Genomic DNA, 15,701 nt, shown 5'->3' on the forward strand with positions numbered 1-15,701 from the left:
CCAATTCAGGATGTACCCCGCCGCCTGCCCGATGACAGCTGGGATAGGCTCCAGCACGCCCGCAACCCGAGTGACGAGAAGCAGCTCAGAAAATGGATGGATGGATGGATGACACGGGGTTCTTTATAAACAATATCAGTATCAAACCTATGAACTAAAAGGCAATGTGTGCGGAACTAACCCAATTGACTTCATATTTTTAATTAATGTTACAGCTAAAAGTTAAATATAGCATTGGTGGTATAACAAATCATTATTTGGGACTGTTTTTATCTAAATATATTTTTTTAAATAGTTTATATGTGCAAATTTTAACTTGTCTTACTGTTTTAAGCTTGTAGCCTTTTATTTCAAAGAGTACGCACCGTAACTCAGCATTTTGGCATGAAAAGTAACTTCACACGGCACCTGTGATTTTATTTTATTTTTTAAACGGATGGAACCAAATGCTATAAAACGGTGATTCCGATGAGGCACAAGGTTAGTGTTTGTGATACTGGGAGACAATGTTTATGTAAATTTTGTCCCAATTCATTGTGATGTAAAGTTGCTCCTAGTTTTAGCTCGATGTTAAGTTATTTTTCTATCGTTGACTCTTACGTTGGTTTGAAGACTAAAATAAACGCTAAAAACCATCAGTCCAAAAGTCCGTTTACCTTGTTATCTGTCTCAATGTTGGCATTTTATCATTTCACTCACCCAATTGACTGAGAGTTGACTTCACAGAAGCTCCGCGTGGTGTAGGCTTGAGGCTCGGAGCGCATAGTTTTAGGCTCGGAGCGCGTCAGACGCTACACGTCGTAAAAGCCTCTTTTGCACAATATACTGTAATCTTATTCCAAGTGTTGCACTGAGGCGACTGGTCATTCATTTTAACAAAAGTAAGACACACTTTTGTTCGCCGCCGCCGTTGGGCACAAGCTTGTCTTCGTGTGCGTTCTTCTTTGTTGGTTCTCGCCACTTCTTCTTCGAGGTCAGCGGACGAGGCATCGAAACTGGGAACCGGAATTTTTAATTTGAACGATTCCAGAAGAACCGCAGCGTTAGTCCTCGTTCCAATCGGTTCTCGATTCTCGATGGCCAACCCTACATACCATACAACTTCTGTACAACTTCTAACCCAGTCTGTATGCCCTGTGAAACAAAGGTAGCATACAAGCAAAGAAGATGGTGGGTGACGGTAAGAATCAATAGTCTCAAATGGCCCAAACACAATTTGTGGAAGATCATCTGAAGCGTATCGAGTGAGGAGGAAGGTAAGAAAAATATAATAAGTCCCTTTAGTGCTCACTTGTTCCATCCTACCACTCAGTGGAATGATATTGCGGCAATGAGGAGTTGTGCGGTTCCCCTAAATTCATGTATTTATAAATTGTGGTAAAAGATGTAAGTTTGAAGGCGCCATTGAGAAAATAGTGCTCGCTCTTGTGTGAATGGGCTATGAAAAATTGTCAGCTGTCAAAAAGGAGACTTTCGTCGCCATCCACATAACCATGATTGTGTCACATTCAGTCTGTCTCGCTTTTTGACAAACTCGCTTGACACTATCACTTTTTATTGTCAAATATCTCCTCAAAACCTTAATGCACATTTTTGTAAACATAACTGACATTGGGGCCACTGTGCTGAACACTCCGGGGAATGATATCAAGTTGTTGGACCTTAAGATCCACACTGTTGTATTTTGAGCACCTTCTGGTCTCGTCTGTTGTCTCTCAAGGTTATCGCATCCGACTGGGCTCCAGCACGGACAAAAAAGACACGGGGCGCCTCCACGTGGACTTTGCCCAGGCTCGGGACGACCTCTACGAGTGGGAGTGTCGCCAGCGCATGATGGCCAGAGAGGAGCGGCACCGACGCAAGATAGAGGAGGACCGCCTCCGGCCGCCCTCGCCTCCCCCCATTGTGCACTTCTCTGAGCACGAGTGCAGCCAGCTGGGCGACAAAATTAAAGGTTTTGTATCACGTATTAATATAGTATAATTTTGCACAACATTGGACCCTCCAAAGTCAAACACAATAAGTTTCAGTATGCTGATTGACTTCGAAGTTCTCCTTATTTTAAAGCAATTGTACCATAGGAAATAATATCAAGTGAATGAATCTGTTCCTGGATCAAATTGTCACCATCTTAAAACCTTTATTAGCTGTAAAGCCGCTCACATTCTTAACCGTCCAACAAGATTAAAAGTAGTCCGACAACTTTACGCTCATAAGATAACAATGCATAGTTTAGTTTTTTTTATCTATCTAAAAAACACGGTATTAATCGGATCTAATTACGACTTTATTGGAATTAAGACATTGTTGTAGTATTCCCCTTTTGTTTTCCAAAGAAAATATTTCTTCACGTTCTCTTCTCTGATTCATATCTGTCTTATGTTTAAGAAAAAATCCCCCAAAAAATTAGGACTTTATTCTCATAAGATTACAATTTTTGTTCTAAAAATACTGCTTTGTATCCAGTAAAAAAATATGACTTTCTTGTAAGATTATGCCTTTGTTCTTTTATTTATTTAACCCAAAAAAATCTGACTTAAATGTTGTTCTTAAATTATTACATTTTTCTCAAAAAATTTATTCCCATAAGGTTACAATTGTAGTCTCGTACAGTATTTTATTTTATTATCTTTTTGAGAGGGAATGTAAAAACAAACAATTGTGGTTGCACAACTGTGCATAGCCTCTTATAACGGGGGATGGGAATATGTTTAGATTTAACCGTCCGTCCATCCATCCAGTCAGCACACAACTGCCACCAATTAAAGTGCCTCAGATGAACCCCAAAAAAGGTTTAGATGTCCTTTTGGGATATTTTTACTTTCTAGCGAAAGCCTGGCGGTTTTGTGCCAACAGTGACTGGTATTTGGAGCTTTTAATAATTCCCTTCACCTTTTCACCATCTTATAAACTTGAATGTTCTGGCTCTGTTCAAAGTCAGCCACCCATTCAACTGAATGAACTCCAAATTGCAGCACTGTTTTGAGTCGTGCCCCTTTGGAGGTTCCAATCTTGAAAAGTAACAAGTTAAATACTTCCAGTTTGAACGCATACAGTAAAGCGAGCCCTTTCCAAGCCTGTCTCTTCCTCGCTACACACTCCTGTAGTGTCCCCTCTGTGTTTCTGGCTGAACAAACTTGTTTCCCTAATGAGGGCTGACACTTCCAGGTCTCTTTTAGTCTCGGGCTCCCTGCTAACACAACAACCCTTCACTTGAAAGCCAGTCTCCATCATTGTGTCTTTCTTGGCTCTCCCATCTCGGCCCAGGCCAAGGGTTTATTTTTAATCGCTTGGCACTGGCTCATTTGAAATGATGCTTTCTCTTGAATGAGAGGGGGTGTGGGGGGGGGGGGGGGGGGGGGTGCAGCAGGGAATCCCCTCTTCCTCTTCTTCCAAAAAAAAAATCCCTGCTTATTGATGGCAACAAGCTCAGAGATGCACTTTACAAGCTGACAGTCTACAAATGAACCCCCTTCCGTATATGTATGTGAAAGGCCATATGTCATGTGTACGCTTGTGTTTTCCCTTTCATCCTGTAGGCCAGCTTTCTACTCACTCACCTGTCCTTTTTATTTAATTTTTCATCTTTTCTCAAGCCGTCCCCGTGCTTTTCTTGTCACCGACACAATACACTACAGAATTCCATCAAACCTTCTGGCCCATATCAGAATCAAGAACCCTATTGATTTATTTTTTAAGCGCAATAACTTTGAGGTGGGGGAGGTCTCCCAGCAGGTTTGTTTCATATTTCTTGTCAGCTCTTCAAACCCTCAGGGATGTTTTGTTCTGTATCAAAGCAAAAACACTGTTGTTTTTAAAGGTCAGCTTGCCCACAAGGGCACTTGTTAATTCCCTGAATCCAATGTCATTTTGGATACAGTGGGTACGGAAAGTATTCAGACCCCTTAAATGTTTCACTCTTTTTTATTGCAGCCATTTGCTAAAATCATTTAAGTAAATTTTTCCCTCGATAATCTACACACCCCATATTGACATTAAAAAAAACGGAATTGTTGAAATTTTTTCAGATTTATTCAAAAAGAAAAACTGAAATATCACACAGCCATAAGTATTCAGACCCTTTGCTGTGACACTCATATTTAACTCGGCTGCTTTACATTTCTTCGGATCATCCTTGAGATAGTTCTACACCTTCATTGGAGTCCACCTGTGTTTGATTAGACTGATTTAACTTGATTAGGAAAGCCACACAACTGTCTATATAAGACCTTACAGCTCACATTGCATGATTGCAAATGAGAATAATGAGGTCAAAGGCACTGCCTGAAGAGTTTAGAGACAGAATTGTGGCAAGGCACAGATCTGGCCAAGGTTACAAAAATATTTCTGCTGCATTTAAGAGCGCAGTGGCCTCCATAATGCTTAAATGAAAGCCGTTTGGGGCGACCAGAACCCAAAGATCACAATGGTTGTGCTCCAGAGATGCAGTCGGGAGATGGGAGAAAGTGCTAGAAAGTCAACCATCACTGCAGCCCTCCACCAGTCGGGGCTTTATGGCAGAGTGGCCCGACAGAAGAGTTTGCTAAAAAACACCTGAAGGACTCCAAGATGGTGAGAAATAAGATTATCTGATCTGATGAGAGAAAGATAGAAATTGTTGGCCTTAATTCTAAGCAGTATATGTGGAGAAAACCAGGCACTGCTCATCACCTGTCCAATACAGTCCCAACAGTGAAGCATGGTGGTTTTTCAGCTGTAGGGACAGGACGACTGGTTGCAATCGAAGGAAGGACGAATGCGGCCAAGTACAGGGATATCCTGGAGAAAAACCTTCTTCCTAAGTGCACTCCATAATCCTTAAATGGAAGACGTTTGGGACGACCAGAACCCTTCCTAGAGTTGGCCGTCCGGCCAAACTGAGCAATCGGAGAAGGGCCTTGGTGCGAGAGGTAAAAGAGAACCCAAAGATCACTATGGCTGAGCTCCAGAGATGCAGTCGGGAGATGGGAGAAAATTCTAGAAAGTCAACCATCACTACAGCCCTGCACCAGTCGGCCCTTAATGGCAAAGTGGCCTGATGGAAGCCTCTCATCAGTGCAAGACACATGAAAGCCCACATCGAGTTTGCTAAAAAAAAACACCTGAAGGACTCCAAGATGGTGAGAAACAAGATTCTCTGGTCTGATGAGACCAAGATACACTTTTTGGCCTTCATTCTAAATGGTATGTGTGGAGAAAAACTAGGCACTGATCATCACCTGTCCAATACAGTCCCAACAGTGAAGCATGGTGATGGCAGCATCATGCTGTGGGTGTTTTTCAGCTGCAGGGACAGCACGACTGGTTGCAATCGAAGGAAAGATGAATGCGGCCAAGTACAGGGATATCCTGGATGAAAACCTTCTCCAGAGTGCTCAGAACCTCAGACTGGGCCAAGGTTCACCTTCCAACAAGACAATGACCCTAAGCACACAGCTAAAATAACGAAGGAGTGGCTTCAGAACAACTCAGTGACTGTTCTTGAATTTCCCAGCCACAGCCCTGACTTAAACCCAATTGAGCATCTCTGGAGAGACCTGAAAATGGCTGTCCACCGACGTTCACCATCCAACCTGACAGAAGTGGAGAGGATCTGCAAGGAGGAATGGCAGAGGATCCCCAAATCCAGGTCTGAAAAACATGTTGCACCATTCCCAAAAAGACTCATGGCTCTATTAGCTCAAAAGGGTGTTCTACTAAATACTGAGCAAAGGGTCTGAATACTTATGGCTGTGTGATATTTCAGTTTTTCGTTTTTCATAAAACTGCAAACATTTCAACGATTCCGTTTTTTCCTGTCAACATGGGGTGCTGTATCTAAATTAATGAGGGAAAAAAATGAACAAATGATTTTAGCCAAAGGCTGCAATATAACAAAGAGTGAAAAATTTAAGGGGGTCTGAATACTTTCCATACCCACTGTATAGTGCTGGAAAAAGTATTTTCCCCCTTTCTGATTTCAGATATTATTCAGATCATCAAACCAATTTGAATATTTCAGTAAGAGAACCCAAATAAATATAAACTGCAGTTTCTAAATGATGATTTTATGTATTAGGGGGGGTAATCCAAATATTTTTGTCCCTATGTGAAAAGTGTAGTTTCCCCCTGAACCCAGTAACAAGTTGAAATCAAGTGTTTGTGATAACAAGTAATGACTGTTCACCGTGGAGGAATTTTGACCCACTCTGCTTTGCAGAGTTGTTGTAATTCAGTCATAATGGAGGAAGCTTGAACTTAACATTTAAGTTACAGCATCTCAATTGGATTTAAGTCACAACTTTAACTCAGCCACTCATTTTTTAGCGACTTATAGGTGGACTTGCTGGTATCTTTTTGGTCATTGTCCTTCTGCATAAGCCAAGAGCACTTAAATTTGAAGGCATAAACTGATGGCCAGACATTCGACTGTGGGATTTTCTGGTTCACAGCAGAATGAATTGTTCCATAAAGCACAATAAATTTTTCAGGCCCTGAAAAAGCAAAGCAGCCCCAGTTTAAAATGCATCAACAGCGACGACAATCGACAGGATTCTTATTAATCAATTATTCAGCTAACTGATTGCTACTTTACTATTAGCCAGACCTTTGGTGCCATCTTGTGTCATTTTAGGGCATTACAGGAAAAAAAGCAACAAATACAGAACTAGGTGTGTTTTACAGGGAATAGCGGAGGATAGGTTTCCCAGAAAAAAATATGCTAACAAAAGTTTACTTTATGTAATGTTGGTATAACAAACAAATCAATCTATCAATTAATTGACCAATCGATCATTGACTGTCCCAACTATTTTGTCAAGTCAAGTACAGTGGAAAAGCCTTCCATAGTAGTGAACAGTGACAGTCCCTTGCCATATAATAATACCAGACTGCCTTCTCGCATCCCTTTTTTAACCAGATGATAGCAAATTTGCCGAGGCGGTGCGCGTTCTCCTGACCTGGCTGGAACGTGGCGAAGTCAACCGCCGCAACGCCAACAACTTCTACTCCATGATCCAGTCGTCCAACAGTCACATCCGTCGCCTGATGACTGAGAAGAGCCAGCATGAGAAGGAGATGGAGGAGGCCAAGGACAAGTTCAAGACTGCTCTGTCCGGTATACTGGCTCAGTGTGAGTGTCAAACCTTTTTGAAAGTCTTTATAAGGAGTCCATTGATGAAATACACAATATAAACTATAAATGGAAAAGGAATGTGAATAAGTTCAGTCTTTTTCTTGGTGTATGGTTTGATATAGGTTTCCAGTGATAAAAATCTAGCACAGGGTATATTGGATCAAAAGATGTTACACACAAATTGTGCAAGGGACAATGGTATGTGAAGCTCTGAATGCTGCAACAGCAGTAAGTATTTTTGTTTGTGTGTCATTGCTTGTTGTTGGGAGACGGTGACTCACTCACAGGTAAGTTGACCAGCAGCAGGTAACATCGAGGTATTGTTATTCAAGGAAACCCAACAGTTGTCGTTTTTGGTTCTGATCAATTTGTGCGGCATCGTTGTGAGTAAAAGACAGATGGATAGTGAATATTTTGATATAAACTACTGCTATGCAAAAAATAAAAGAAAAGGACTTGGTCATGTATAGCATTGTTTTAACAAAAAATGCTAAAAATGTGTTTCGTTTTGGAGCCAATATATTTGAAAACAGGTTCTCAAAGTGGACGCTTTAGAAAACAACTCTTATTGTCACTCAAAAATACAAAATCTGTGTCATCTGCGTATGTGCGAGTGCATCACAACTAAAATAGAAATAGTGGACTATAGTGCCTGAAATTTACCAGAGCTTGCTGCTACATGTCATCAGATAGTGTTTGTCAGCAGCTTCTGTTTTAGTCCTTGTATAATGCTTCCTATAATGCTAAAATAGCGTCCATCCCTCTATTAGATGAAGGACAGAGAAGAAAGAAGAAGAAAAAACGTCTGTCCATCGATGCTATTGTTCATGCATGCATATTCAAGAGTTAAATGCGAAGCCAATTTGAATTCTGTCCCAAACCAAAACAGCAGCACTTATCAAAGCAGGTGAATGAAAGTGCACTAGTCTTAGTCTATGTTGTAAACCACTTCCCTTTGCCGCATTAAAGATGAGCTCACATGATGTACGTAATGTTCCAGTAGACTGACGTGATCGTTCCACAATTTTGTGCGTGTCATGATTTTCAGTTTGACCCAGTCTGACTCAGTTCTGCCATTTCTCTGCATTTCACTATAATAGTCCTTTTCATTTCGTTTTGAACTCCAGTTTCACTTGATATAAATTTAAATATACCCGTAATAGTGATTAATAGTGTTTCAAGAATGCATTTGTCCAAATAAAGGTGGTAAAGGTAAAAAAATAAAAATAAACTCCATCTTTTTTTAATCACTTTGGGTAACACGACACTGAGCTCATATTTGCAGTGCAGCACTAAAGCACATTGTTATTGTAAGTTATACAATTTGTGGTGCTGAACAAGCTGTGAAATAACAATTACAAAGTCTCCAAAGCATCTTGTGTTCCAGAGAAGATAAATAGTCCTAATCAACACCAGCGAAATAAGCACGGCAGCCTCTTGCTTGTCTAGCGTGGAAGCCGTGAACACGAGCGCACTCTCGCTGCCTTCGGTATCGATCAGCTCCATCAAATTACAGAGTGCATGGAATGGCACAATTGATCTCTTGCTTGCCACTCTGCATGGACACGTGCTTCTGATCTGGTGGTCTTATTGACAACCCTCTTGTATGCATTAGGACTTGTGGGATTCCCAAACCACCCATACTGTCCCCTGTAGCCCCGCCGACATGACAGTAGATTTTGTCCTCACTGTGTCATAGGGTTAAAAACAACCATCCTATGCCACTTGCAGTGCAGCACGGTGGGAAACGTGCTTAGCACATCTGCCTCACAGTTCTGGGACTTAATGTTCTCAGCTCGTTTCTGTCAGAGGTGGGTAGTGTAGCCAAATATTGTATTCAAGTAAGAGTACTGTTACTTGAAAATAATGACTCAAGTAAAAGTAAAAAGTAGTCCTCCAAAAACTACTCAAGTATTGAGTAAATGGTAACTTCTGAGTTATTTTTAATATCAGCACATGAACATCAAATAAACTAAAATAACTAAATAAAAAGTGAATGTGCAAATTCTGATATTGCTGTGTGTGTTAGTGTGTGTGTGCGTTCGTGCGTGCGTGAGAGCGAGATTGCCTGCGTGGGTTTTCTCCGGGCACTCCTGTTTTGTCCCACATGCCAAAAACTTGCATGATTGACAACTCTAAATTGCCCGTAGGTGTGAATGTGAGTGCGAATGGTGGTTTGTTTATATGTGCCTTGCGATTGGCTGGGAACCAGTTCAGGGTGTACCCCGCCTCCTGCCGCAAGATAGCTGGGATAGGCTCCAGCACTCCCGTGACCCTTGTGAGGAGAAGCGGCTCAGAAAATGGATGGATGGATGGAAATGTAAACACAGTCGGGCACCGTTGCCTTCAGTGGGAACGACGACCTTCGCAACATGGCCGCCACGTAGGCATGTCAATTAGCCGGGGCGGCCTATCTAGTCCTCATACCTATGCCTGCAAAGCAAAGCCCTATAGAAGTGCGGTGTGTGCGGTCATGTGACAGCCTTGTGTTGTTTGACTGGTATACGAGAGTCAAACGTCACTAGTGGTTACGTTGTATTGGCGCAAACAGCGCCCAATGCGGAACTCGTAGTCTAAACAAATAGATCGTACATGAAAAAATACTTTATAAATAAGCTATAATTGATAAATAAAAGTAACAAGCGGCATGTAGCTAAATCATTGTAAGGGAGGAAAAATACTTAACATAAATACTCAAGCAAAAGTAAAACCTACGCTGCATTAAAACTACTCTGACAAGTACAGTTTATCCAAAATGCTACTTGAGTAAATGTAATGGAGCAAATGTAGCACATTCCTCCCCAACTCTGGTTTCTGTGTGGAGTTCATGTTCTCCCGTGTTTGCGGGGGTTTTCTGCAGGTACTCCGGCTTCCTCTCACATTCCCAAAACATGCATGGTAGGTTCATTGAAGACTCAAAATGATCTGTTGGTGTGAATGTGAGTGTGAACATTTGTTCGTCTAAATGTGCCTTTCGATTGCCTGACGACCAATCCAGGTTATACCGCGCCACTCGTCCAAAGGGAGAGGTTCCAGAATAATATTAAAGATAGATTTGCAATGCAGACTGGTTGTTACTAATACGTTTTGTAACTCACCAGAACACAAACATATGTATACACACAGCATTGTGGAGCAATCATATTGTAATTGGATAATGTAAAAACATCTTTAATTCTGCGCAACAAACTTGTTTACAACATGCAGTAAGACTCATCACTTGAATTCATCTGAGAGACTGGTCACATTCTTTGGTATGTTCTGTTGTTTTGGTTCACAACAGAGTTTAAATGGGCATCAAAGTGTTTCATGTCTGTGTGAACAATAGCGTTTGTAGACTGAGATATTTACACATTGTTTTTCCTGAGGGGGAAAACGGAGGCATCAATTTGAAGGAGGAATTTATTGTGGAAAGACTAATCAGTTTCAATAGCAAACTGCCTCCAGTATAAAACCTCTATTAACCATTCAGGCAATGTTTTAAGCGCCATTTAACTCATGTCATACAAGTTTAAAAAAGAGGTTAACCATTGTATAGCTAAACATTCTAAAATAGTGGGGGGTCAACATTTGATGCTGATGAGCTGAGATCTTTTTAAAAAAATGTTTTAAATCAACATGTCAGAAAAGTGAATGATTACATTTTGGGACACGTGGAAATTATGCTATTTGGACAAAAGTATTGGCACATGTGGCTAGCACACCTAACAGGAAGTGAAAGTTCTCTCTTTTTACAACAATGTGGAATTTTTGTCCAGGCAAGCTCACTGATGTTGTACATGCCAGAGGGCCTGGTTAACAGTTCTTCCACACCAAAGTCCTCCTAGCACACCATTGTGCACTGACAAACAGTCAGATTGGAAGATGTAAAGGGCTTTCCCCTAACTGTTACCATTGAAACCAGAAGCATACAACTGTCCAAGCATGAAGAAATCATTGGGAACTAAGGTGTCTCGTCCCAGCCCTGATTAATTATTGATTAAAAAGTGGAGTCCCAATGCTTTTGTCCTTATAGCGTATATAGATGTGACCATCCAACTGCAGGATAATGCTTTGGCATTCACAGGTAAGAAGACCACATGCTTACACACACACACATACACAGTCAGTTCTTTAAGACCCCCATAGTTGACTCCACTCTCTCACTCCTCTGCTTCCTCCCACCTTGCCCTCTGTCTCTCTCTCTCTCTGATCTCTGAATGGTCTCTGCTACCCCAACCCCCCCCCCCCCCCCCCCATGACCCTCTCTCTGCATCCCGCCGCAGTTGAGCAGATTGTGTCTGTATTCCAAGCTGCTTCCAAACAAAAGGCATGGGACCATTTCTCCAAAGCACAGCGCAAGAACTTGGACGTGTGGCGCAAGCAAGCCGAGGTTGGTACCACTTCATTTGTTATTTTTTGGGGGGGACCTTTTACCCGACTGTTGCGATTGCTGTTCCTCACATACTGGAAAGTTCTTTATTTCTTGAATTGATTGTTAAAGCACGACTCAGATCAGAGAGGTGAGCATAAAAGACACATCCGTCCGTGTTTGACAGTAAGTACATGAATGAAGCCAGGACATCTGGCAACACCAGAAATCTTTCATCACTTGCCTCCTACGTGAAGGCAACAAGCTACAGGGTAATCCAGAAGTGAGGTAATTTTGTACAATTTATTTTATTTTTTTTAAATCAACTTTTTTTCAGCTAATCATTGCAGTATCAATAAATAAGTCTTATATATATACTACCTCGCTAAATAGAACGATTAACATGATGCTATATCCTATTTAATGCCAATTTGGATTGTGGTGCATTCTGGACAGTGTATGGTTCAAATCTGTTTGGTAAGTCTTTAGCTCATACAGTGGTAACTTGACTTACTAGTGCCCCAACTTTCAAGTGTTTTTGAGTTACGTGCCATTGCTTGGTAGATTTTTATTATTATTATTTTTTTTATTATTGATTGATTGATTTTATTTATTTATTGCTTTGTGTTGCAAGCCAAAATTTGGAGTATTAGCGAGCATCAGATATGCCTCTGCTTGAATGAAGTGGAATAAAATTGACTATTTAAGATACTGTAATGCCATCGCATTTGGGCTAGCAGAGCCACAGTCACCAATGCACTTTCAACCATTTATTGAAAGGGACAAACAGTCTAACACACAACTCCAAAATGTTACTTTTGCGGGCTGGGTTACCAAATAAGATGTTTGTCCCTCAACATGTGAAGGCTTGTTTAGCTGGATTTTCTGCTGGAAACCTCTAACGAAACCTGGCACTGTAATGAACAAAAATGAACCACCATTCAAGAAGACGCCAGAATGAGCGCATTTGTGATAACATCCATCAGGCAGAAATACACTTTGTTCAGTTCAACTTCGTCCAAAATACTGTATGAACTAGTCCCTGAGCTTTCATTCATTGAACTATTTCAGGTACAACACTGGCAAACGCATGGTTTCCTTCGATGCACATGTGATATAAAGACCCTTTTTCTCATCTCCTTCTTCCATCTGACCATTGTGGTCTCTGGATCCATCAGATTGGGTGCATCAGAGTGGTCCCTGAATACCATTTTGTTTTCACAAGGCCTCAGGGATTCATGCCTTCTTCCTTTTCTAAGGCGCTTGTTCAAATATGCTTTGATACTAGGCAAGGAAGGTTAAGCTGACCGTCAACAAGCAGGAGAAAACATTGTGGGCAGATAAGGCCTCATTCATAAAAAAGTTAATCATGACAAATTCCTACATATTGAATTGCGGTGCAAAAACGCCTTTGTAGTCTTTCTCTTACAACCACTTTTCAGCAAATAATATTTGTATGAAATTAGATTGTGTTTGAGTATGTGCAGAAGGAAAACACACTTCCATTATTCAGTATTATTTAATCCTGCAAATACTGTAAATACAAATTAGCACTAAAGAAAAGACGTAATAGATCCCAATCCAGCTACAATTACATCGCAATAAATTAAAATAGTGTCAAAAGCTTCATTTAGTTGGATAGTTTACTTCAAAAAGAGAATCTCGTAGAGATGCACTACACGCTTAGAGCGAAATATTAATATTTAATTTGCTTCGTGACCACACTCATAACTCAAAATACTCGTATCACAAATTGTCTTTCAAGCACCGAAATGAATGGAAATGTCATTAATCCCCCCCCCCCCCAAAAAAGAAAAACACCCACATTTTTTTTCATGTTTTTGAGTAGGAAATATTGCACTCTACAGTATTGTAATTTATAAAAACATACAGTAACAATAAAATAAAATAGAATGTTAAGAATTAAACGGTCAGTGCTGCAAGTTGGAATAATAGTAGTTGTGTTTCAGAGAGGATCAAAAATATGTGACTGTGAGTGTTGATATATTTTTTTTGTCTGAATGTGTTGTTACTGCTTGTGTTCAAACATAAGTTATGTTTATAACTACTGCATATCGATGCTCGTTTCCTTAGCATGACTATGGTGTTTCCCATTGTGCGTTAGCATTAATCTAGCAGACTTTCATAAGGCAAAGTTATTGGTTTGGTTTTGGTTAAATACATAATGTGTAATTGTCTTTGTTTTAAGTGTAGTTTAACAGTAAACATCAAATGGGAGTGGCAATAAACAGGTTAAAAGAAAGCACTACCACCATCTTGCACTCATATCTTGAATTTTTGCTCGTAGGTCAAAGACAAAAAAAACACCATGCAATGGCTTGTATCTTGAAAAACTTGTAAGTCAAGTTACTTGTGAGTTGAGGTACTACTGTATTGATAAATTGTTGATGTCCATTAAAAAACAAGTACAGTGGTACCTTGACGTACGAGAGCTTTTTGAGTTACAAGCCATTGCTTGGACATTGCTTTTATTTATCTATTGTGAGCCAAAATTAGTTATGATCAAAATTAGTTATGATCAAACTTCAGATATGCAACCGCTTGAGTGAAGTGGAAAATAAAGGAGAGTGACAAGTTACTGATACACTTTCAGCCATTTACTGAACAGTACAAACAGTCACATGGACAGGGCAAGATGACTGAAAATGAAGAAAGGTTTGCAGTTCCCTTAACCCACTCGTCATAAGAGGCACCATCTTCCGCCATAAGAACATCCACAAGGCCAACTCCGGATCATATTACAGAGAATCAAATAAACCACATATGCGTTCATCAAAAGTTCAGGAGGTCATGTCAAGATGTGTGAGTGAAGACAGGAGCTAATGCAGCAACAGACCACCACCTCCTTCTGATGATTGCAAAGCAATCCCTGAAAAGGCACTCCACCACTAACAGTACAACAACAAGATGACCTTGGACTTTTAAGAAACCAAGAAGTATAGAAGAGATTCCAGGTCAGTCTCAAAAACAGATACCAGACACTGCAGTCTGAAGGAGTTGCTAGAGATGGAGATGTCGAGACTCAGTGGCAACAGTCGAAAAAGACCTGGCTGGGCACCTGTAAGGAAATCCTCGGGAAAAGGTATACAAAACAACAAGACAACGATCAGTTGAAAAACTCCATAAACTGAAAGAATGGAAGTAAAAGACAGAGAAGATAAACACAAGTAAAACTAGAACAGCAAAAGTAAACAGGTAAAAAAAGAGGTGAAGTAATGTATCAGAAAGGACAGAAGGGCCTACATATGAAACCCTGCCCAACAAGCAGAAACAGATACAACACAGGGAAATATGAAAGACCTCTACATGACAATTCCTGCCATTCAGGACCAGCGGACAATAGGGGCTGAACACTTTAGTCGTCGTGAGTCAACCTGCCCCAGTAGAAAGACCAGACATACCACCAACAGGCACAGTTTTACCAATAAGCTGTGAGAAACCCAGCACGATAGATGTCAGAAGGGCCATCAAGGCATTAAAGAACAACAAGCCCCGGTATCCCCTAATATATCCTGTATGGACCAGATTGCCACCATATGCATCATTGTAGAGGATTCAATAGAATGGAACTCCTCCCTACACATCAACCTGATTATGCATTTAATAGTGTGGACAGAGAGATCCTGTGGAACCTAATGAGGAACTACAGTGTGCCTGAGAAGATCATCTCCCTCGTCCGGAACATCTACCAGCGAATGTCCGTCAATGGGCCCTCTGGTCACAACTCGATGACGTTGATTTTGCTGACGATCTGGCCTCCCTGTCTCACACCCACCCACTTATCAACAACATCCCTTGGAGTAGATTCAAGATTCAACATGTTTATATGCACAGTAAAAACACAACGGTAGCACTGATCAATGAAATGCTTACTTTGATAGTCTCCCTCCACTTATGGAAAGGATATAAAAGATAGAAAAGATAACATTTTAAAATAATGAAAGATAAAGAAAACAATTTGTGTAATGTGCAAAGATTTCGGCATTCGACTATTCAAGTATTGCAGGTTTCAGAGGTATAGCACAGTGTAAACATTCAAGTAAGCAGAAGAAAAAATTTGCACAATATGGTTCACAGATTGTGATGGCGTGGGGGTAGAAGCTGTTTTTTAGTCTTGTTGTTCTGGCCGCGAAGCTCCTGTAGCGTCTGGCAGATGGAAGAAGTTTGAAAAGTGTGTGTTGTCTCTGATAATTTCCTGTACCTTCTTTGTGGCAT

General features: G+C 40.7%; 1 protein-coding gene across 13 annotated transcripts in view; it reads left to right on the plus strand.

Annotated features, from left to right (window-relative positions):
• The window catches only part of enox2 (ecto-NOX disulfide-thiol exchanger 2), a 290,823-nt gene that overhangs the window by 231,913 nt on the left and 43,209 nt on the right, over window positions 1-15,701 (plus strand). For all 13 annotated transcript variants that reach the window (XR_009790374.1, XR_009790375.1, XM_061786742.1 and 10 more), the window contains 3 exons: window positions 1,721-1,954; window positions 6,899-7,111; window positions 11,380-11,486. Coding sequence is in view for 11 of the 13 variants with exons in the window: in XM_061786742.1 (XP_061642726.1) it covers window positions 1,721-1,954; window positions 6,899-7,111; window positions 11,380-11,486 (554 nt within the window). In the remaining 2 variants the exon portion in view is untranslated. The remainder of the gene's footprint in view (window positions 1-1,720; window positions 1,955-6,898; window positions 7,112-11,379; window positions 11,487-15,701) is intronic.

The sequence above is a fragment of the Phyllopteryx taeniolatus genome, chromosome 10 (genome assembly GCF_024500385.1).
Source record: "Phyllopteryx taeniolatus isolate TA_2022b chromosome 10, UOR_Ptae_1.2, whole genome shotgun sequence".
NCBI lineage: Eukaryota > Metazoa > Chordata > Actinopteri > Syngnathiformes > Syngnathidae > Phyllopteryx > Phyllopteryx taeniolatus.